Source organism: Rhamphochromis sp. 'chilingali' (assembly GCF_963969265.1).
Source record: "Rhamphochromis sp. 'chilingali' genome assembly, chromosome: 2".
Lineage (NCBI taxonomy): Eukaryota > Metazoa > Chordata > Actinopteri > Cichliformes > Cichlidae > Rhamphochromis > Rhamphochromis sp. 'chilingali'.
The window spans coordinates 37,681,786-37,706,043 of NC_137930.1; the positions used below are offsets into that span (position 1 = coordinate 37,681,786).

The 24,258-nt window shown below is 42.2% G+C and overlaps 2 protein-coding genes across 4 annotated transcripts in view; one reads left to right on the forward strand and one right to left on the reverse strand.

The window, feature by feature from the left end:
- Nucleotides 1–13,005, reverse strand: part of wdr7 (WD repeat domain 7) — a 100,838-nt gene extending 87,833 nt beyond the window's left edge. Inside the window, exons 1-9 of one of the 2 annotated variants that reach the window (XM_080874157.1) lie at nt 12,719–13,005; nt 8,782–8,953; nt 8,587–8,693; nt 7,287–7,365; nt 6,314–6,488; nt 6,127–6,188; nt 5,449–5,568; nt 3,703–3,848; nt 3,509–3,611 (exon numbers count right to left, since the gene is read on the reverse strand). In XM_080874157.1, coding sequence (XP_080730283.1) covers nt 3,509–3,611; nt 3,703–3,848; nt 5,449–5,568; nt 6,127–6,188; nt 6,314–6,488; nt 7,287–7,365; nt 8,587–8,693; nt 8,782–8,940 — 951 coding nt within the window. In that variant the 5' untranslated portion in view covers nt 8,941–8,953; nt 12,719–13,005. Of the gene's footprint in view, nt 1–3,508; nt 3,612–3,702; nt 3,849–5,448; nt 5,569–6,111; nt 6,189–6,313; nt 6,489–7,286; nt 7,366–8,586; nt 8,694–8,781; nt 8,954–12,718 lie in introns of both variants that reach the window. The other variant, XM_080874156.1, reaches the window with a different exon arrangement.
- Nucleotides 13,006–13,695: 690 nt separating this feature from the next.
- taf1c (TATA-box binding protein associated factor, RNA polymerase I subunit C) lies at nt 13,696–24,254 on the forward strand. 2 transcript variants are annotated; one of them, XM_080876566.1, is made up of 15 exons: nt 13,696–14,143; nt 14,562–14,673; nt 16,352–16,401; nt 16,658–16,756; nt 17,821–17,888; nt 17,975–18,225; nt 18,434–18,562; nt 18,650–18,767; nt 18,867–18,938; nt 19,021–19,156; nt 19,303–19,431; nt 19,527–19,722; nt 19,833–19,970; nt 22,051–23,432; nt 24,007–24,254. In XM_080876566.1, exons 1-15 carry the CDS (start codon nt 14,027–14,029, stop codon nt 24,250–24,252), a joined length of 3,243 nt encoding a protein of 1,080 aa, XP_080732692.1. In that variant the 5' UTR covers nt 13,696–14,026; the 3' UTR covers nt 24,253–24,254. The 2 variants fall into 2 exon arrangements, with proteins under 2 accessions (XP_080732692.1, XP_080732691.1); XM_080876565.1 differs by having other exon boundaries at nt 18,434–18,767.
- Nucleotides 24,255–24,258: the final 4 nt, after the last annotated feature.

Here is a 24,258-nt window from a genome sequence, read left to right on the forward strand (position 1 = left end):
ACACAAACACACACAAACCAAACCACATCTTTCACTAAAGATGCAAACAATTAAACAGCAAGGAGAGTTGAAGTTTTCAGCAAAAACCACCAGAGAGGAAGCAAGAAAAACAGAGACGGGACACCCACCCACTGCACCTCATTCATCTGGATAACTAGAAACACAATATTCAGAGTTCTGTGACCTGTAACCTGAATTTCTTTTAACCTATTTTAATATTTAATGCAAAAAGAAAAAGTGAGCAAAACTGTACAGAATTAATGCCACTACTAAAAAAATTTATTTGTAAATTCTAAATTAAAGGCCAACCAGGAAAGAGAATTTTAGACCAAGGATGATGGAAAAAAAAAAAAAAAAAAAGCTTTGGAAATTTGGCCATGAAAATCAAAAATCTGATTTTAGTTTAGAAAATCTCTCGTTCTAGATCAACTTCATTCTTTCAGAATGACACTTTTCATTGTGGCTGACCTGACAAATGTCACCTGAGCAACACAATATTATTTACAGTAAATAACTTATTATTACATCACATTAAATATTATATCACACCAGATGAATATAAAATTACATTTTATATTTGGATTATTTATTTAGCTGGTGGTGATCATAGGAAGTCGGCCCTAGCGCTGGAGCTCACGCTGGCTTTGGTTATGTTTGCGAGTTCTGTGCACCATATTACAATTATGTGTCACATTTTTTAAAAAGCATTATTGTAAAAGTACCAAAAATTGGTATTCACTTCAATGAAATGTTTCGCATTTGATGTGGACCATGGCCATCTTTTCCATTATGCCAAGATAATAACCACCTTTTTGCTGTGTTATCGAAAATGTAGACATATAAAAGAAAACAAAGACATTTGTCAAATAAAGGACATTGGTAATTATAGCAACCACTCTGTAGCTTCCCTAACAGGGGAAAAAAGCTGTTCCCATGAAAGCTAAATATCTTTTTTTTTATTATTTATCAACACCTCACAAATAACGTAGAGTTTTTGGCTATTTGACTGTGGCTGACCCATTGTGCGCCTTTGGTTTGTTATGACCTCCGGGACTCAGCGGGTCATTATTTGCTTAGAAAGCAGCTTGGGGGACTTTGCATGCATCTTCATCAGCATGAAGACAGATGAGGAGGGTGATGGTGCTTTTGGAGGACAAGTTTTGCTTTAGTGGGAGGAGAGCGTGAAACCAGGTGAACCAGAGTGAGTTCAGTCCATCAGTTGGTTAGGCAGGAAGGAAAACAAAGAGCGGAGCAAACAAAAACAGGCAGTTCACTCAAATAGTCATCAACTCAGCAGCTCACTCTCAAAACAACTAATTACCTCTTACAAGCAAAACAGCAGCCGTCAGTGGTTTGTTTTCCTAGCAAACTTACAGATATTACCATATTTCTAGCATTTTCTATTATGATGGCGTTCCTCAAGGACTCATTCTTGGACCACTGCCATTTTATGTACAACCTAAGCCACAGCTTCACTGACATCAGGAATTAGTCTACGCTTTCAAATATATAAAATATAAAATTCAGTATATTCTTCTGATAAACAAAGTCCTGAATGATCAGGTCCCATTACATCTTACAGGCCTCGTATAGACCCACAGTATCCCAACACTCTCAGTCACTCTCAGACTGCAGATTTAAAAGTGTTTCCTAGATTTTCCCCAAGTAAAATGGCACATCAGGATCATCTGGGTTTTTTTGGAAACATCTGCCCACCACGCACCACATCACTATGTCAACAAGCCAAACTTCACTAACCAATCAAAAGCATTTGTCTTAGTGGTGCCTAAGTGTTTGCTTTCTTTTAAGAACTGAAGGCACATTTGAACCCGGAAATGGCTACAGCAATCGGAGACCTGCACCTCCATGATCCTGGAAGAAAAAGCAGTTCTTCCTCTCCACTGTTGCCAAGTGTTTGGTCATAGGTCTGATTGTTAAGGTTTTCCCTCTAATAGTGTTGGGTCTTTACCTAGTGTTTAAAGGACTTTTGCACCCCCTGATGACATGGGATGGTGTGTTTTTACGGCTGAAAAGTGTGAGCTGAAGAATGTGAGCCACTGAGCTGACATCAACACTTTCACTGCTGTTCTCACAGTTCGCTCTTCTCACCTGGTTGTCACTTTCTGGATGAGCTGCAAAGTCCCAAAGTCAGTTTGTAAATGCTCCAAGCATTTCAAAATAATATCTTTTTGACCCCACCTGGACCCTAAGAATAATTTATATCACAAATTAGCTCGAAAGAAAGATTAATCGAGCATTTTTCAGCTCTGGCTTCTCCAAAGTAAGGAATACAATTCTAAAAACTCTTATTCTGCCTCTTGTAGCTTTTGCAGCTTAGCCATGACAGTGAAACCTTCTTCTTCCTGCCTTCGCTTTCACCATGTATTTTTCTTGGGCTTACAGGTGCCTCTAGAGGCCGGTGGTGGAATAACGGCTCTGGGATGTAGAGCTCCAAGTCGTACCCGCTGGGAGGGAAGCACTTCACCTCCAAAACCATCTCTTCCTCCTCACCTCCCTCTCCTTCCCTCTGAGAGGAGCGAGGGAGGGAGCATAAGGTAGAAACAGCAAAAGTAACAAAAAAGGCACAGACAACACATTAATACCAACAAGACGACAAATTATAAATACACACATGAAAAAAAACTGAGGAAATTAAACCAGAAAGGAACAGAACACAGAGTCAGGTTCATGCACACGGATCAAGATGAGACCTTTCATTTACATTTCCCGCAGCGGTTTCAAATTAAAAGCTTTAAAGGAATAAAGTGGAAACAGGGATGAGCTACCGCCTGGAACAACAGGTCATATCTGCAACTGTTGTTGGACCTGATCTCTGCTGGCTTTTTTGTAATCTTGAATACACGACCAGGTGTACTAATCCAGGTGCATGAAAGGAACCTCACATAGAATAAATCATATAGACAAGACAAAGCAGCCTGAAGACTTCAAGAACCACATTTATCAATATTATTGCAGAGTAGACAGCTAGTACCACGTTAGGTTGGCTTTACATAGCTAAAAGCAGGACAGGCCTGCTGGTTTGCTGCACAATAAGGTTACAGGTTTGCTGACTTACCGACTACTGAAAGTTAATGTGAATAACTGGAGTTCATAACTTTTAGTTGTGAAAATACATTTCCTGATGGAGGCTCAATGCTGAAATGCAGTATAAAGTTTTTAGCTTAAACATGTCTTAATAATAATAATAATAATAATAATAATAATAATAATAATAATGTTGTTTTACCTGTGTTATTCTCAAACTGTGTTTAGGATCTCATTCAATCACTTCTCAAAGTTTTTTAAACTAATCAAATGACGCCCCCGTCAAGTCTATTCTATTTATAGCCTATAAACCATTTAAAGAACAGAGGCTGCCTTATAAGTTCAAAGCATCGGTATCAGTAGCTATATCTGCAACACTAGCCCTGTATTTACTTGGTATGAAATCATTGAATCTCCCGTCTTCCTCCCTGCGCATGCAATCTGAGGCGGATGGAGGACTCACCTGTTTGTCTGAGCGGTCAGCGATGCTGTACACCAGCGGAGGGATCGAACCTTCTTTGGTTTTCCCAACATCACTGCGGAAATGCTCACTAGCAGGCAGGCAGCTAAGAAACACAAAGACATGTTTAGGTTAAATTGTCATGACGATGAACCTGTCTTTTTCCTGCAGTGATGACAGATGAGCGGCAGGCTTACCTGGCTGGCAGCTTGTAGATGTAGCTGCAACCATCCTCGGTCCAGATGATGACTTTGTCCGCGGCGATGAACTCACCTCCCGTCCAGGACTGGTCGTTGTCGTTGGACACCGAGCAGAGCAGGGAGTAATCGCCCGCATCAAACACCTGAAACAGACAAAAATTCATTAACATAACCATCTGTCCAGGCCAAGACTTCAGACTGCTGTGTGATGATATTGTAGAGAACCATCAGCACTCCTCTGTGGTAGCAGGGCTGGAAAATCATCAAAATCCTCAGTGTATGTTTAGCTCAGTGGATGAGCAGTTTTTAATACTCTGAACACACAAGCCTTAATCAGGGTGTTAATTTCACACATTTCAAACAGAGAAACACCAGTCAAAGTCTCATAAGTGTAACGTGTGACTCAAATACAGTGGTCCCTCGCTATAACGCGGTTCACCTTTCGCGGCCTCGCTGTTTCGCGGATTTTGTGTGTGCAAATCTTATGGCTGTTTCTTTGTTTTTGTTTTCTTTCTTGGGGGGGGGGGGGGGGTAACAGCGCATTGTGTGCTGCGTCCGGATCGGCTGTAGACCATAGTCAATCTCCTCCATGCCGTGTCTCCTGTCCAGTACAGAATGTGTTCAGCTTGTCAAATTTACATAAATCTGCGATCGCTAGCAGTGTGAGTGAAGTGCTGTACTGCATGTTTGTATGTTGTATGCATGTTTTCTCCCCAACAAACACAACAATGTCGACAAAATGTTGCTAACCATCGCACAAAAAGTTGGAATTCTGGACATGCTAAAGGAAGGTAGAGGTTACCGTGTTTTTTGGATTATAAGGCGCATTAAGCGAAACAAAACAGCAAAGTGAGTCAAGCTTTAATCAACTCATTCTTCTTGTTTCCTCTATAATACATGACTTATTTTTCTACGAAGGTTTGAACTTTGAGAGTGTTTAAACAGGAGAGAAAAGTGTGAAAATGTTCATGTCTGTCTGAGAAAAGTGTATAAAGTGTGTAGTGAGGGGTTCTACAGCCTTAAAACGTCTATAATAATTGTAATAAAGCTGGATACTTCTCGGATTTCACCTATCGCGGGTTACTTTTAGAATGTAACACCTGAGATAAATGAGGGACCACAGTACAGAGTTTTTCCTGGTTTCTTTTGGATGCACTTCCAGCAGAATAAAAGAGGTTTACCAGCAGATTATAATCAAGTATGACAACATTTTATACATTTCCTAAATCACCACCTTAATACATGCGCAGTTGACACAAAGTTTGGTTAAATCATTGGCTTTAGTATGTGTGAATGGGTGGATGACTGGATATGTAAAGCGCTTTGGGGTCCTTAGGGACTAGTAAAGCGCTATATAAATACAGGCCATTTACCATTTAGTAGGGTATGACTTAAAAAGCTGCACATATAAAACTCATTTCTCTGTACAACAGGTACACTGCACTGCTCCAACAGCAGGTGGAGCATACCATAATGATTTACCCAGTAAGAAGTAAACCATCTTCATAGTATAGAAAACCCAAGGGTAACCCTCGAGTTACCTCCTACATAGTACAGGCTTCATGTGACTGGCTTAAATGGTATTACATGATAACCTTTCTTTCACTCTACCAACTTTGTTCAATCTATTTTGATCAGTTTAAAATAGTTAACCAGACACAGGAGCATTTCATCACGCTCAATCACCACTGTGACCATCATGCCAGCAAAAACAACCCCCGAGTGGTTCGTGCAGGTTCTTACCCTCCAGTATTTGGAGCACACGACCAGCAGGCTGCTCTGAGTGAAGGTGCAGAAGGAGATGCTCTGGCAGCCCTGACAGTAGATCGGTTTGGACTCCTCTTCAAACACAGGGTCCAAGTCCTGAAAAAACAGAAAAAGAAATTACAAGTTAGATCCTGAGCAGAGCCATGCATCGATGCTGGAGACACAGAAAAGAAGTATTTTTTTCCTTGATTTTTAAACAACCTCCTGGGCTGAAGTGCCAAAAGTTATAGTTCCTCTAACGTCCACTTGAGGCTGGCTCCAAAAATGAGCGACTCTCCACAGACTCATGTTTAAATGTCCAACTTTATATCAGAAATAAACATGTTTAGACTATTGACACTCCTCCATCAGATTATAATACTTTAAAATTAGGGGTGCGACAGGTATGCTGAAACAGACTCTAGTAAACTTGTTAGGCCTGACCTCCACTAAATGCTGGTACCTTTTTAAAGCTGTCCAGAAACCAGTGGGTGACATCAAGCTGGCCACATCTATCTTTTGTATACAGTCTATGATATTCTAATCTAAGTAGGACTGGGGAGGTCTGTGTTTTCTTCTTTACTTTATTTACAGCTTCATTTACGATGGTGTAACTGAAGCCTGATGTGCGTTTTAATAAACACCTGTATGGAGGTGTACCTGCATTCTGCTGACCTCAGGTGTTATGATCCAGACCTTCAGGATGCCCGTCACTGACACCGCCACAACCGTGTCCTCTGCACAGAGACAGAACATAGCTTATTCACAAGTACAAACATGAAGAAGTCCACAGCGATGATGTTTTGTGCAGGGCAGTCTGCAAGCTAACATTCAAAGCAGTGAACCTGAGGGAAACTCTCACCTTGTGTGCGGTGGGATCGGATGATGCTCATAGAGCTAATCCAGTCAGGAGAGATTTTAGACACCAGCGAGTACAGGACCTCCAGGCTGGTGGCATCCACCACCAAGATTTCTGGGTAGTGGCCATTACAGAGGAGACGCCCCTCCCTCTGAGTGCCGATGGTGAACTGGTAGTACTGAAGAGGAGGCAGAGAAGGAGGGGAGTGAAGATGAAATGATCTGGATTAAAGGTCTTTTCAATCACCTTGTGGTTTAATTTTGGTCTCTACTTTTTCCTGAAGGTAACATTAGGCTTTTGTGTGCTGGTTAAATACTTTTCACCTTTTTTTTTTTTCCCACCTGAGCTTTTTTCCCCTTTTTTCAGGGAAAAGGGAAATACACCTTAAAGCTTAGGGAAAGAGCACAACCATTCCCTTTGTATGCTCTCATTATGAAAACCCTACAGTAAACACTAGTTTACAATAGTATTGGGAAGCTCATCTGTAACCGGAAGGTCGCCGGTTCGATCCCCCAGCTCTCTCTGTCCTGGTCGTTGTGTCCTTGGGCAAGACGCTTCACCTACCGCCTGCTGGTGTTGGCCAGAGGGGCCGGTGGCACGATATGGCAGCCTCGCTTCTGTCAGTCTGCCCCAGGGCAGCTGTGGCTACAACTGTAGCTGCCTCCACCAGTGTGTGAATGAATAGTGGCATTGTAAAACCGCTTTGGGTGCCTAAAAAAAGCGCTATATAAATGCAATCTATTATTATTACCATAAAAAAAGAAGCCAAGTAGAAAACACCTGACATAATTAACCAATCAGACTGTATTTGGGTTGAATAAATAAGGCGAGGCTGAATCAGTGCTATGCAAATGTACTGTTTAACATCTTGATGTCTGATGATCATTCACTGCATACGTGTGTGTGTGTGTGTGTGTGTGTGTGTGTGTGTGTGTGTGTGTGTGTGTGTGTGTGTGTGTGTGTGTGTGTGTGTTACCTGTATGCCAATGTGAGCGCATGCCAGCTTTGTGAACTCAATACAGCGTCCATCGTTCACGTCCCACAGACACATCTCCCTGTAAGGTCAAAAAGCTGCTGTCACACATTAATGTACTTTGAAGAGCTTCCTCATACACAGAAGCCTAATCTGTTTTAAGCTAATTATGGTTGTAGTAAAATGGACTGCATTCTTTTAGAAAACCACAGTGGTTGCAGTACATGAGATGGTCCCTTTCGTACACCAACAATGCCTCATCTCAAAAACATCCAGCTCTGAAAATGACTGGACATGAAGTCAGGCAGTCTAATACACATTTACCACTGATGTGCTGTCCTGCACCAGTGCCTTCCTCTCAGACTTTTTCACATTTCTCACACTTATGCATTTGTTGGAATTTGGCTCAGAGCTGGCTTAGAAGCTATGCTTTAAAAAAATTATTTATATGTTGTAATGACTTATTTCATTGTTTTTAAATTTTATGCATCACCCTGTCCAAACTAAACCTCCTACAACAAATCATCACAGCAGAAACACAACGGCAACTTCATTTAGGACAGCTATAACGCTTATTTAATCAAAAAAGGCAAGCAGCAACCTCTGAGACTGAGAAATAAATCCAAAGAGTGCAGTTCCTTTTATGTCCATAAGTGAGTCAGTCGCTTATAGACTCCCATATTAAAAGACCCAAGTTTACAGGACTTTACAGACTGTTACAGAGAACAGTTTCTGCCTCTATAGAGAGCTTTATCTTTTATAGGGATCACAGTACACCCATCTGTTAACAGGTCATTAACAGATCAGTGTGTTATTGATCTATTAACAGATGCACGTGTCTGCCAGTTCCATCTGTAAAAGCCTCGTACTCCACCCTTTCATCCAAATATGTGGACTTCTGGCTCCATTAAACCAAAAAGCAAAAGGTAATAAAGTCTCAGTATAGGACAAATAAATGGACCACATTAGAGTCCCAAAACCTGTCGTTTATACAGTTTATGTCTGTAACATGTAACCACTGTACGGGCATAACAATTAGGGCAGATGTGACACATATTTAGGATGAAAAGGCTCAAATTTAAATACCAGTCTTCAGAGTTTATTCCCAAAACTATTCTGACAAATCTTTCCGCAACTGAGCCTCAGCACTGAAATGAAAATACTTTAAGACACAAGTTAAAAAATAAAAATCACAAGAAAAGAAAGGTGTACACACAGCGACTGTACATACAACCCACATGAACGTGTTATATAAAAGTTAGCAAAAAGAAGTCTCATGGAAGCACGCTTCACGATTGCTCACCCGCTCTCAGATGCACTGACGATGTACTGTTTGTCGCTGCATGCACTCGCTTTAGACAGGCAGGTGATGGAGGCTGTGTGACCAAACAGCATTGCCCTGGGACAAATCTGAGCAGGAAACATAAGAGAGGAGCAGAGTGTTTGATGAGAGGAGGAGAAGAAGCAGATTGAATAAAGCTGGAGCACAAACACTCACCTCCAGCTCAGGCGTCATGTCCCAGAGACAGATCTGTCCATCGTGGCAGCCGGTGATGATGGTGCTAAAGTCATCCATCACCAGCAGACTGCTGATGCAATGTGTGGGAGCTGTGCGGCCCCAGAGCACTATGGGTAGAACCAAGTTGTTCCCCGACATTATGGTGAGGTGTCTAGAAACAGAGGAAACAATGAGGCTTCAGTGTGGCAGAAGTCTGCCTTAGCTTAATGGTTTTAGCAACATTTACATGTTTGAATGACTTCGTGGGTAACAGCAACCTGGAACAGTTTTGATTGGTGCATTTTGGATCTCATGCTCATGCACAACAATCAGGAGGAAGTTTGATTTTACTCCAGCAAATAAAGCTGATTATCTAAGGACACAATCAGAACCAGGATTAAATCTCAAACAGCTAAAATACTACTGAAATGATCATTTATGACCCATTTCACATGGGAATACCTTTTTAAACTTGTCAAGTTTAAAAAATTGTTCTGCAGGAACAAATCTTTGAGTGTGTTTATATTTACAGTCCAAATTGTAATAAGTTACTAAAGCAGTGAGATAAATCTACCCAAGCACACCCTGCGATCTCTGCAGCTCTCCCTCTGCAGGTATCACTGCTAGAAAGCCTGAGGATGGCTGCTGTCAGTCTGAAGAAAGGTTTGCAACAAATATGAAATTTAGATTTAAAGATAACAGTTCGTATGCAGACAGACAGCTTCCAGTTTAGCATTGTTCTGTAGCAGGTCTGCACAATAAATATAATTTTAATCTGAAATCATAACTTTGGTTTCCCACAATGAAATGAATACGATCAAGTGATAATTAAAAAAATGCTTGCTCTGCCAACAAAACAAGCTGTGTGGTGCAGTGAGCTTCAAGTTTTCTGGATTAGTCTGTAAGAGCAACACTCCATTAAAAGACGGAAAAACAACAAAACTCAAACATGTGACAACAGAAGGTGAAGAGTTCATCCCTCAGTGCAGATCATTATCATACTCCGGATATTCTGCAAGTGATGTGACTCAAGAACAAATCTTATGCAAAGAGCGCTGGAGAGTTTTCCTTTAAACAACAACTCAAAAAACACAATACAGAGACCCAACAAAATCATGATAAAAATAACAACAATCATGCAGAACAACACATATAAGAAGTCAGCAAGAATGACTGTTAAAAAAAAACCACAACTTCAGTTAAGCAATAACAGGGCAGGAAGTTTGATTCTGCCTTGTAAAGTGACATTTTATTTACATCCTTTTGATCGCCATTAAATCATTTATTGATCCATAAACAGAGCCAATGTCATCCTGGAGGAGACCACATGTTTAATCACGTGAGGCAAATCAGGCAATCATTCCAATCAGCATTAGTATTGATTGCAGTGACCCTTAGCTCCAAGGTGACAAGATTACTCAAAAGCAACAACAGAGCCTCCTGATACTCTCACTGTGGGAGGTCAAGAGTTCAGGACTTTGGACCAGCACACTCACAAAGTTAAACCATGCTGGAGTAGTGAAAACTAGGACCATTCATCCCCACTCATCATTTACTCATCCCCACTAAAGAAAAACTGAGGTGCAAACCAAAGCTGTGGCTCAAAAATTAACGAACGAATGAATCTGTGGTCCAAAATCCTGAGGTAAGTACTTAAACAGAGGCATGAACCCAGAAACTCATAAACCAATCTACAAATTAAATGGTGGCCCTAGAGCTGGGCGATAGAACGATAACGATATGTATCGCGATATAACTTTTACTCGATAGAGAAATTAAGCTATCGCGATAGACCTCGCCGCTCTTGTCCTTTTTTTTTTTTTTTTTTTTTTAAAAGGTCAGCCAATCCAAATTAAGTAGCGCAGAGCCGAACCAATCACAGCCGCAGCGTCACGTCGCGTGACTTGTTACGTACAGCACAAGTGCCAAGCCGCACGTGTGTTTGTTTGGGAAGCAGCCAGCGGGTAATGGAGCCAGCGGGTAATGGAGCCAGCGGGTAATGGAGGAAATGAGTGTGCCGACTAGAAAAATCAACCGAGCGTGACCGAAGAGAAAACAGATGATGGTTCCAATGCCGGAGAGATTGTCGAACGGAAGAGCCATAGAAGTTCCGTAGTGTGAAGGTATTTCGGCTATTTCAAGTCTGACAAAAAATAGAGTAGCGTGCACTGTAAATTGTGCCGAAAGCAAGTCTGGAAATACAATAAACTGGTGCATGCGTCACACTGTGTGCCACGTTATTGTTTCGGTGAAATGAATTTCTACAATACTGTTACTGTTAATTCTACTCTCTGCAGTGTTTAAATGCTTACATATACACACAGTTACTGTCCCTCCACACTTACGACTCGGTTCTGCTTCTATGCCCCAGCTTTGTTTACTTTTCCCCACCGAGGCTTCTAGACTTCTGATTGGCCAACATTTCGGCACGGTTAGGAATCTAGCGCCACCTGCTGCTTTGGCATGTTCCTAGCAGCGTTTTTCTTCATTTCTGCCTTTATGTGTGGACGGGATTATTTTTTAAAACGAAAACGGAAAATCTCCGTTTTCAAAAATACCCGTGTACGTGTGGACGTAGCCTCAGTCTCTGACTGGAAGCGCTAATTCGTCATTCGGCTTTTGTCAGACTAAAGTAACTGTTACAACTGTTTGAAAAGCTCAGCTATACAACAAGGAGAGATTGAGAATTTCCTTTTAGTTCTCAGTTTATTTGATATTGACAAAAGTTAGTCAGTTTTGTCTGTTCTTCTGTAAAACAAACTAAGATTTATTTTTAGAATTAATATTTTGTTTCTAAGTGGAATTGACAATTTAGTCTGTTTCGTTTGTTCTATTTTGAAACTTAAACGCTTTAGCGGCTGCCTTTTGTGTAGTTTGCAATATTTGCCTTTATTTATCTGAAAAAGTCTCATGTTCCTTAAGTACATCTACCCTGTTGAACTTATTATGGGAAATAAATATTTAAATAAAAACAAGCTGCTGATTATTTCACATTTTACTTGTGAGCAACGGCACATTTAAATCTTACAAATATAGTTATTTGGCTTATATCGTGATAGATATCGTTATCGCCTGAAATGAAAAAAACATATCGTGATATGAAAAAATCTCATATCGCCCAGCTCTAGGTGGCCCAAAACCTGAAGTAATGAGGTTGTACAAAGGAATAAATAAAACTGTGGCACAAATATCAGGATACAAATTGCAGTCATGGCTCAAAAAACCATGCTTCATGGGAAACTATTAAGCTGCTGTTGCCCAGGACACGAGAGATGTTCAGGAAGACCTCCTCCTACAAGTGCAGATTCTTCATGATGCTTTCCACCAGGTCAGCCATGGGTATACCGATAGTGAGCTTGATAACCAGAAGGACTTGGAAACTGAGTTACTAAGAGTAACTCCCGAGTGGGAAGTGAAACTCTGGCATTAACCCAAACAGTGGCCCCTGAAACGCGATCAGAAACGTTTTCACAGGCAGTACAGCCACGTGCTCACTTTACATCATATTTCTGCTCCTCTACTATTGAGAGTCAAAAAGGTTAATCCAGCTGCTCCAGTCCGACACAAACACACCATCAGTCTCAAGACAGTCACCCACACACAAAAGAGCAATAAAGCCAGACAAATAACACACACACAACGTAAACGTAATTAAGCCATCATCAGTAACCTTGGTGTCACTCGGGTTTAAAGCTAACACGTTTGGATAAAACGGAGATGTTTAATCCAAGGCTAGCTATTAAGCTGGCAACTGGAAAAATACCAGCAGCGGACATTTGATCTTAAATCTACCCATGAGTGATTAAAAGGATGCTGCACACCAGCTGCGCAATGATGTCTGAGACGCTGAGGCTAAACTACACCTGCAATGTCGGGACTTCCAGGTTAGCAGCGCAGCTAACGGAACCAAAACAGCGCTAAAACGTCTTTTACTCACCAAAAGCAGCGGCCTACTGGAACATTTCCCACTAACAGTGGGGCTGAGTGGTAAACGGTTCCCTCTGTGGGAAAATAAAACGCAGGAATACCCTTTTCTTGACTCGTTTCGTCTGTTTGTCCTAAAGACGCTCAGAGATGCTCGGTCAGCTGACCATAGGACGCCGCATCCGGTAAACGGTTTTCAAAATAAAACAAAATGCGCAGGGAATTCGTTATAAGTTGTGGCTCCTAAAATGCAGAAATCCACAAAAATCAGCGGAAAACTATAACCGGGTGCAAAAATAAAATACAATGAAATGGCTAGATGTGATATCATCGTGCCATACCTAAAAACAAAATTTTAAAGAAACACTTTTTTAAATAACTAAAATAATGCAAAGTTTGACAGCGATATGGAGCCTTAAATACAACAACACAGCAAAATGATAGTAATAATTAAAATACCACTAAATTATAGAGAATAATGTATTTAGTTTCAATCTCAGTTTAATTTGTAAATATTATATACAATACAATAGCTCTTGAATTTAATTGGAACTAACTACAACGCCGTAAATAAAACTAAAATAATAAAAGCAGATTTTTAAAAAAAAGTATGACTCTTGTCTATCGCCTTGATGCGATCGGTTAAAATAAGCTTTACTTTGAAATTTTGCTCGCTTTTGAAATGAAACCGAACACTTCCGGTATCCTCGGGGTTTTGTAATTTTTTCCATAAAACGACCATCAACTTTATTTATTTTAGTGTTGGTGGTGGTGTTTTCTCACTTGGGATTTCCTTTAAATAGTCCTACAAAATTAAACGCCTGTTTTTCATGTTGTTGTTTTTTTTGTTTGTTTGTTTTATTTTGGGGGTGGGTGGAGGGGGCGTTGTTCGTTTGTGTAAGTCTCATGACATTTTTCATTTAAGTTTGGAATTTTTGTTTTTGTCTTTTTAAGCTAACCGGAAGTCATTGTATTTGTTGTTGTTGTTGGCGCCAGCTGTAAAGCTTGACTTCCGGTAGTTTTGTCGTAGGGGGTCTACACGTGTTGGTGGACTAACTGAGGATTTGGGGTCATTTTGATGTCTACGTGGTCTGTTTTGGACTCCCGTGTGTTTATATATGATCGTGTTTAGCACCTCTGAGCGGGTGTCACGATGTTCAGACGAAAATAAATAGAAACACGCGCTCGCTGCCTGCGGCGGGATAGCTAACGTTAGCTGAACATGCCCGAACTTGTTCTTCAACACCGACAGAGAGACAGACAGGCATCGTGGACAACGGAAAACCCGACCGCAGTTTGAATGATTTAACATTAAACAAACATGGATTACCAGTTCCCACAGGAGCTTTTTCCATCGTTTTATAACTGCGGGCCGCCGAATTTGGTGCAGAAACACAATGCTGGAGGCTGGGCCAGCTACGACCAGGTCAAACCTCAGGTGGGTCCCACGTGGATAATTCCGTGACTCCAGATCTGTCCGCATTCCTGCAGGGAAAATAATTATAACTTTGCTTATATGATAATTCAAGGGGTAAAATAAACTAGATCGTAGCAATATTTATGTTTAAGGTCTTTAAACTGAGGTTAAGTTATCATAGTAATGTGTGTGACAAATTCTCCTGTTAATGTCTTTGTTTATTTTTATTTATCTTTTTATTTATCGGCAACCATGTGGTTTACACCTACCGAGTTACAGAACTGTTACGGCCCCTTTTTGGCTTAAACTACAACTTAAAAGATTTTTTAATATATTTCTTTCTCTTTTTTGTAACCCAGCAGGTGGCTTGACTGTAACTGTGGGGGTGTTAAATGTTAGGCTCCAACTTTATTCGTGTTGGATGTGGTTGCACTTTCAGGTTGGTTCTGGTCCTCTCTCCACCTGGACTTTCACATCCAGGCATCAGGTCGGAGGGGAGCTGTGGCGTCAAGTCGAGCCTGTGCCGGTCCCCCTCCTGGCTCCTAAACACGGTGAGTCCTCAGTAAAGCTGGGCGATATAAGATTTTTTCATAACACGATATGGTTTTTCATTTGAGGCGATAACGATATCTATCACGATATAAGCCAAATAACTATATTTGTAAGATTTAAATGTGCCGTTGCTCACAAGTAAAATGTGAAATAATCAGCAGCTTGTTTTGATTTAAATATTTATTTCCCATAATAAGTTCAACAGGGTAGATGTACTTAAGGAACATGAGACTTTTTCAGATAAATAAAGGCAAATATTGCAAACTACACAAAAGGCAGCCGCTAAAGCGTTTAAGTTTCAAAACAGAACAAACGAAACAGACTAAATTGTCAATTCCACTTAGAAACAAAATATTAATTCTAAAAATAAATCTTAGTTTGTTTTACAGAAGAACAGACAAAACTGACTAACTTTTGTCAATATCAAATAAACTGAGAACTAAAAGGAAATTCTCAATCTCTCCTTGTTGTATAGCTGAGCTTTTCAAACAGTTTTAACAGTTACTTTAGTCTGACAAAAGCCGAATGACGAATTAGCGCTTCCAGTCAGAGATTGAGCATGCACCAGTTTATTGTATTTCCAGACTTGCTTTCGGCACAATTTACAGTGCGCACTGCTCTGTTTTTGTCAGACTTGAAATAGCCGAAATACCTTCACACTACGGAACTTCTATGGCTCTTCCGTTCGACAATCTCTCCGGCATTGGAACCATCATCTGTTTTCTCTTCGGTAACCTTCGGTCACGCTCTCGGTTGATTTTTCCCTAGTCGGCACACTCATTTCCTCCATTACCTGGGGTGGCACGGCGGCTGGCTGCTTCCCAGACAAATACACATGTGCAGCTTGGCACTTGTGCTGTACATAACAAGTTACATGACGTGACGCTGCAGCTGTGATTGGTTCGGCTCTGCGCTACTTAATTTGGATTGTCTGTTCTTTTTTTTTTCCTTTTTTTTAAGAGGACAAGAGCGGTGAGGTCTATCGCAATAGTTAAAAGTTTCTATCGAGAAAAAGTTATTTCGCAATTGTTACAGGAAAAATGATTCTATGTTTCTTTACCTTCTTTTAAATGTTCTATGATGCCTTTTGTCTGCCCTTTGCCTATGGTTAGATTAGTTTAGAATTATCTTTTTAGACTTTCCCAGCAAACACATCTTGTTTCTGGGACATATTGTTTTAGATTGTTTTATCTTCCCTAGCTCTCTGCTGACGAGACTAGCACCATATATGGAGTTGTTTTATTTTATCTGTTTATTATTTGTTATCCTGTTCTCACTGTCTCTGTGCTCTGTGCCTATAAAAATTACCAAGCCACTGTGCATGGTGTGAGTTGTTCTTAGCAGCTCACCCGTGTACACGTTTGATAAAGAAAGTGACTTTGTCTCATTGTGTCTTTATTTCTCCTGGGTTTTTTACAGAGTTTCCCCCCAACAGCAATACATATCGTTATCGTTCTATCGCCCAGCTCTAGTCCTCAGTCAGCAGATGCTCCTCTGGTTCAGACTCCTTAATAAACTGCAGTGACAGCTGTCATAGCTCAGGACCAGATTTTAACATCTAAGGGAAGATAAAGGGTGTGCCCAGAATATAGAGCAGTTTTTCTCTTTCAGATACTCTTGACTTCCATTGAATGTGTTTTTCCACATATATGTAAGTTAATTTTAACTTTTTTTTAGCTATTCTTTCGCCTTTGACACCTCCGGATCCAATGAACTTCACAGAGCATGTAAGTGAGCCAGTTTAAATCATAAAATCACAAAGAGACAAAATTTTATTTTGTTTGTTTGTTTTAGGGTTTTTTTGTTTTTGGTTTGGTTTTATTTTTAAGTTGTGTCTATTTTTTGTTTCATATATTTTTTCCAGTTTAACAAACTGAATTGTCTGGGCAGTGAAGAACTGTTTAATTTCTAATCAGCATTAAAGGGAACGAACAGTCCCAGATGACTCGTGTTAACAAACATTCATCTTTTCTTTGTGTTTAGATGAATAATTTTTTCATGGATCACTCCCTGGACGCCTTCGGCTGCATGAGCAACGTTCTGTCCGAACACTTCTCCTTTAAGCTAAAAGGGCAAAAAGAGGTGGGTGTCGTCACAATAGGGTTAAATTACTTCAGATGTGATCAAAATCACACCCTGATTTTATGGACATTTAATGTGGTGTCTCATTTGAGCATTTAATTATTTATTTATTTTATCAGCCCAAAAGAACACAGTGAACAAATTATGACTCTTCCTTTGAAAAGGTAGTTGCTGTTTTCCTTGCCGCTGATTGAGTGGATATCATTCAGCTCGATTTGTGTTTATACACACTCCAAAACCACAATCTTGGGCGAGGTGGAGGGCCACTCCATCCAGCAGGTGGATTTCATGCAGTTGGCAAACTCACTGAGGCTGTGGAGCAGAATATGGATTACCAGCTGCAGTACAGGATGAATGAGTCACTGAAGAAGATGGATGATTTGGCAAATTTAATACAGCACAAACAGAACCTTAATGTAAAGGGCAGTTTAGTTTCAAATTATTTGCATTGTTTGGCTCCAAATATTAATCTGGTCTTTAAGATATTTAACAGAAGCAACCAAAAGCCACACTTTAACAGAGTGCCAGAAGACAGAGGTGAAAGAGGTTTACAGCATTTTTGGGACTGATGCCATTTACAGCAGAAGACAGGTGAAAAAGAGGAAATGCACAAAGTCTCAGAAATCAACATCCAGTGAAATGTAAACAAACTGGAGCCACAGACTTAAAATGTTTGTTTTCTGGTCCTAAACATTGTTCACTTTTGTATAAATGTTCTAAGAATAAAATTATTGCTTGGAGCCAGATACCATGCACACCTTTCTCAACTCTTTAAGTCATTGCCAGAATTGATCCACTCAGTCAGGATGTATTCATTAGCAAGCATCATTGTTACTATAGCCCAGAAACCAACTGGGCTATAGTAACAATGCAGCTTTTATGGTGTTGATTGCAGTGCTGACTATCGCCAAAAGGTGGAGCCTTGTTCTTTTTGTTGTGTTGGATCTTGAGCTGAGAGTTTCAAGCAAACATTAACAACAGATTTTGTTTAACGTAAACATTTGTATATAAACACAGAAGAAAGCCGTGCAGTCATTGGTCATCAGATTTCTGTTTGATTGCAGAAATATTTTAAGGATGCAGTGAGGATGGGGAGGGTGACCTACTTCCTGGATTTGCTGAAGGTTAAAATGTGAGTTGAGTTGATTGGTTGAAATTCCTGGATGTCGAAGCTTTCTTTTAGTTTTATTTTAATCACGTTTACCCCTCCCCACGCAGGTGCGAGCAGAAGTATCCCTGCCGGAAGCTGGCCCGGCACAGCTGCCAGCTGTATGACGTGGTGCACTCCATCCCTCCAGAGCTGCTCGGCTCACTGCTGTACGATGAGCTGGCGGAGCAGAGGGACCGCCTGCTGTTCTCCGAAGGAACCACAGGGGGTGCTCTGAGTTTCGTTCCCTTTTCACAGAGTGATGGTGGCTCTCAGCATGGCTGCCTCCTCTATCCTGGAAACCCTGCACTGAATACCCTCAGTATCCTTGAGTTTGGATTTAGGAAGCTTCTAAAGCAGCACTGTCAGAAATATTTTGGGTCCACAATGATCTTAAAACCATTTAAAAAAAAAAAAAAAACCTCTTTCACTTTTAAAGTACTCACTGGGTCAAAGCCAGGATTTCACATAACCATGGCTGCAGCCATCATTGGATAAAATGCGTCTTGCCCTTAACACAGTACCTGCAGACTTTCACAAGGTGGAGCTGCAGCACCACAGAAGCGGTCCTTTCTGTGTGGATACCAGCAGCAAACCGTTCAGCTTCCCACTTAGAGGCCCCGTCAGACAGATCAGCACCGCCTCGCTGTTTGGCGAATGTGAGAGCAACTGTGGGGAATATTTGGAGATGACTTCAGAACACGGTGGTGTTTTTAAAGATGTTTGTTTGTTTGTTTGTTTTGCAGGTTGTGTGGCTGTGCGGTCGGATTACCTCTGTGGTGTTTGGAGGTTCAGTGAGAGAAATGAGCCGCAGGCACTCCAGGTGGTCAGCACGTCGGAGGTCGCGACCTGTATCAGCGCCAGGTTGGTGACAGTTCAAAGAGTGAAGTTGATGAGATGGATCTTTTTTGTGTGTGTATGGGGGCGCATGTGAGGCTAATCATCTCTGCTCTGTGCTGCCAGTCCTCATGTTTTAGGTGAAGTTCTGGTGGCGAGCGAGAGCGGAGCCGCAAACCTGTGGACGGTGGGGAAAGGGTGAGAAAGTCAATGCATTCTGCTCAGAGATGACAATGTTTAAAGGGAAGCGCAAACTAAAATTGACCCTCTGACCAATCAGGATGCAGAAGGTGCGACATGAGGACAGCAACCTGTACTTCAACGCCAAGTCTCCATGGAGATGGTGCGAGTTCACTGCCCACCCGAGAGTGGTGCTGTATGCGGACAGGACGGGGGTGGACCTAACAGATATCAGGGTGAGTCAGGAGGCTGGTTAACATTGGCGATTTTGCTTCTGTACTCCACCCCAGTGGATTTTAAATCAAATGACTCCTCCTACATCTTCTTCTTCTTTCATTTCACCATCTCTCCTCCTCCTCGCCCTCATCTTCTGTCCCTCCAGGTGAGTCCGGCCTCCTGCCACACTCTGTTTCGTATCAGCAGCACCGCTGATTGTCGGAGCGGAGAGAGACTTGTCCTGTCCAGGTATCTAGGAGACTCCCACTCCTTCCACCACCTAATCACCACTCAGGTACGCCCAGCATCACTTAAGATTTACAGGAAGTAACAAAACAGCTAAAACGTTAACGGTTCCACTTCACCTTCCTCTCTCTCACTTTTTGTCAGTACTCGGCCTACATCATGGACGAGCGTTTCCCGTGCGTCCCAATGCTCAAATGGGATCACATGATGACGTCTCCACCTATTTTCTGTCACATTGTTCCTGGCTGCGCCTCGTCAAGCTTGTCAGCTGGCGAAGCAACCACTAAGGTCCTGCTCAGCTCCCAGAGTTCTCAGGAAATTATGATGCTGCAGTATGCAGGTGAGCCACCAGGGGGCAGCATGGTTTAGTTACTTTCATATAGATATAGATATATAGAGATATAGATAGAGATATGGATTGAACATAAAAGTGAAACTGTGTGTGTTCAGGAGGCAGAGGGAACGCCTGTTTCAGTCGAGGTCCTCCTCAGGCTCTGCTCAGGCCCAGAGACAGTCTGAAACACCTCCCAGTCCAGATCCCTCACCGCTTGGACGTTGCAACCAACAGACTGTCCTCATATGCCGCAGGTGAGAAAGTGATGCTACAGTTTACGTGAACTATCAGTTGCAAATTAATTTAGCAGGAACCTTTAAAGTCTTAAATTTTTATAGGTTTTGATTAGACGTACCTGTAGCCCAGTCACAGTCACATAATCATAATGTGGCATTAGCCATCATCTGAAATACGCTACGTGTAGTTTTGGTTCATCTAATGTAGTTAAATAAGGTCTACCTGAACTTAACACAGTTCCCATGAGTTATTAAAGCCTTCACTTTTAGTTTCTAAGTTTTAGTCATGAATGTTAGAAAATGTATAAGATACATTAGCTCAGTTTATGCAGGCTCCATATTTGATCTATTAAAACAATTAAGTGGGAGGTGGAAGTTTTTTAACCCGTGTCACACTTCAAGCTTTAATGTTCTGGTGGTTAAAGTAGAAGATAGATGGATACAGTGGGGCAAAAAAGTATTTAGTCAGCCACCGATTGTGCAAGTTCCCCCACTTAAAATGATGACAGAGGTCAGTAATTTGGACCAGAGGTACACTTCAACTGTGAGAGACAGAATGTGAAAAAAAAATCCATGAATCCACATGGTAGGATTTGTAAAGAATTTATTCGTAAATCAGGGTGGAAAATAAGTATTTGGTCACCTCAAACAAGGAAAATCTCTGGCTCTCACAGACCTGTAACGTCTTCTGTAAGAAGCTTTTCTGTCCCCCACTCGTTACCTGTATGAATGGCACCTGTTTGAACTCATCATCTGTATAAAAGACACCTGTCCACAGCCTCAAACAGTCAGACTCCAAACTCCGCCATGGCCAAGACCAAAGAGCTTTCGAAGGACACCAGGAAAAGTATTGTAGACCTGCACCAGACTGGGAAGAGTGAATCTACAATAGGCAAGCAGCTTGGTGTGAAAAAATCAACTGTGGGAGCAATCATCAGAAAATGGAAGACATACAAGACCACTGATAATCTCCCTCCATCTGGGGCTCCACGCAAGATCTCATCCCGTGGGGTCAAAATGATCATGAGAACGGTGAGCAAAGATCCCAGAACCACACGGGGGGACCTGGTGAATGACCTGCAGAGAGCTGGGACCAAAGTAACAAAGGTCACCATCAGTAACACACTACAACGGCAGGGAATCAAATCCCGCAGTGCCAGACGTGTTCCGCTGCTGAAGCCAGTGCATGTCCAGGCCCGTCTGAAGTTTGCCAGAGAGCACATGGATGATACAGCAGAGGATTGGGAGAATGTCATGTGGTCAGATGAAACCAAAGTAGAACTTTTTGGTATAAACTCAACTCGTCGTGTTTGGAGGAAGAAGAATACTGAGTTGCATCCCAAGAACACCATACCTACTGTGAAGCATGGGGGTGGAAACATCATGCTATGGGGCTGTTTTTCTGCCATGGGAACAGGACGACTGATCCGTGTTAAGGACAGAATGAATGGGGCCATGTATCGTGAGATTTTGAGCCAAAACCTCCTTCCATCAGTGAGAACTTTGAAGATGAAACGAGGCTGGGTCTTCCAACATGACAATGATCCAAAACACACCGCCCGGGCAACAAAGGAGTGGCTCCGTAAGAAGCATTTGAAAGTCCTGGAGTGGCCTAGCCAGTCTCCAGACCTCAACCCCATAGAAAATCTGTGGCGGGAGTTGAAAGTCCGTGTTGCTCGGCGACAGCCCCAAAACATCACTGCTCTCGAGAAGATCTGCATGGAGGAATGGGCCAAAATACCAGCTACTGTGTGTGCAAACCTGGTAAAGACCTATAGTAAACGTTTGACCTCTGTTATTGCCAACAAAGGTTATGTTACAAAGTATTGAGTTGTATTTTTGTTATTGACCAAATACTTATTTTCCACCCTGATTTACGAATAAATTCTTTACAAATCCTACCATGTGGATTCATGGATTTTTTTTTTTCACATTCTGTCTCTCACAGTTGAAGTGTACCTCTGGTGCAAATTACTGACCTCTGTCATCATTTTAGGTGGGGGAACTTGCACAATCGGTGGCTGACTAAATACTTTTTTGCCCCACTGTAATAACAGTTTCTGAGTCTGCAGAGGTTCACTGGGTTGTTTGTTTCCAGGTCTCACTTGCATCCAGAAGGCAGCAGAAGGTGGAGGTGGTGGCGAGGAGTGCATGTGTGTCCTCCAGCTGACGGAGGCAGGAGATATTTTCTATCAGATCCTGGAGCACAAGCAGCCGGACACCGACGAGTCACAGCCTCGAGCCGAGGAGGGTGATCTGAAGCCTCGGCAACAAATTAGTCCAGGAATGACAACACGGGCAAGGAAAACAGCTGAGAGCCTTCCACCTGATTCTCAGCTGATCATCTCCGAGACATCAAGTGACGAAGACGTCGTTGGGCCCACACAGGGTCCATCGAGGATTGTACCTGAAACACCGGAAAGAGGACAGCAAGCATCCAGCTTCTCGGAGGATTCAGAGTCAGAGATGAACCTGAACCGAAGGCGGATGCAGCTGCAGGTTGTTGTCAACGATGATTCAGGGGCGGAGGAAGAAATTGGATTTGACGTCGGTGTGAATGATAAAGCTGTTGAAGTGGAGGAAATTGTCAGTGGTACATCTCGGAGAAAGACTCCAGTAAAGCTGAGCAGTGGTGCTCTCGTCACATGGAAACATTGGCTCCAGAAACTGATGCAAAAAACCTATGAAAATAAGCACCGCTCACACCTCTTGCAGCACTTCAAAGCCAACACTCAAGGTCTGCTTTGTATTCCTGAAGGCGATCAAGGCACTTCACGGCAGGATAAGTGCATGCAAAGCCTGAGGAAGGAGCTGAGGTTGGGCATGTCCAGACGGTCACTGCTGGTTCACAGCATGGTCTCCACCTCTCTCAGGCCTCCACATGTAGTACCCTTACCAAACCAGTTTAACACAAATGTCTGGACAGATCCACTCAGTCACCGACTGACCCTCTCCTGGCAGGGTGAGGAGGCATGGCAGAAGTGGTGGAAGGACCAGCTGGGCTTCACCAAGGAGGCAAAGGTGCAGGCTCTGCGAAGGAGGAGGAGGAAAGAAAAAGAGGCGAAGCAAGCCACTGGACGTCGATTGAATCTGAGCGCTAGCTTTACCTCGTCTGTCAGCTACCAGTCGGCGCTGGATGACCTCTCTGACTCTGCGGGCTGGTCCTCCGGAGTCAGCCAGGCGGCGTGGTCAGACACAGAGGACAGAGGGAGGCTGTCTCAGTTCTTAAGTATGTCCGAGGGTGAGACTTCGAGGGCTGCGACGCCTTCCACCGTTCTAAATGACACTCCAACAGCAACTCCAACTCCCACCCCGACCGCCACACCACAACGTGATAAACGTAGCAACCCTCAGCAAACCCCCAGCAGGACCACCACCCTTCCTCAGACCCAGACACTCGGACTGGACTTCACACCAGCCAGTCAGAGGAGGAGCAAACGACCAGCAGACGACTACCTCGAATCTCTGTTCGCGCCACAGGTAGTAACATGTCTTAGATCAGGTGATTTAAAATGCTCACATACAGAAAGTGGGATTTATTTATACTTTTATTAATTAATTAATTAATTTTTTCATATATCATAAAGAATAGAAACCTGAACAATAAAAATTGGTGTGAATGTTATTGTTTGTATAACAGGACCTAGATAGAATATTTGTACTTGATTTAATTAGATGAAACATTTGCAGAATTCGTTTCATCTAACAGATTATTTTATGAGCGTTTGGTGGCTAAAGGTGACCACTGGCAGCCAAAGTACAATACTGTCTCATGCAAAAATCCTTTAATCTGATTTTCAAAGTACCTGGCAGCTTAAACATAGTGTGTTAGCTTGGCTGACTGTTCTTCATTCTTTCTCACCTGAAGAGGACGGTTTCTGGGCTTCGTTTTAGGACCACTGCTGTTCTTTATATAATGTATTTTTTTATGCTAACTTGATACCACCCACCCCCAGTACATATACCGTAGGGCATATATCTTAAATCTAAAGGCATGAATAATAAATGCCCTTTTGTGACCTTTATGCTCGCATTAACTGGCTGATGTTTCCAGGATGATCCTTCGCAGAGCCATTACTTGGATGAGGGGAGCTCCACAAATCCACTCTTGGCCTCATCTCAGCTCCGCAGCTCCCAGTCCATCCCTCTCCGAAATTACAGTGTGGATTTGACCAGAATGAACTTCGGCTCGCCAGGCTCCTCTCAGTCAAAGTCTCAATCCTACTCTCAGTCCCAGAGTTCACAGGGTCGACTGTCACAGGCATCGCAACCAAAGAAGAAGTCTCGAATGGGATTTTGAAATGTT

Coding starts and splice junctions, on each gene's coding strand:
- taf1c (XM_080876565.1), top strand. CDS start 14,027: ATGGATTACCAGTTCCCACAGGAGCTTTTTCCATCGTTTTATAACTGC. Junction 16,402..16,657: donor CAATGAACTTCACAGAGCAT/GTAAGTGAGCCA, acceptor CTTTGTGTTTAG/ATGAATAATTTTTTCATGGA. Junction 19,432..19,526: donor ACCACCTAATCACCACTCAG/GTACGCCCAGCA, acceptor ACTTTTTGTCAG/TACTCGGCCTACATCATGGA.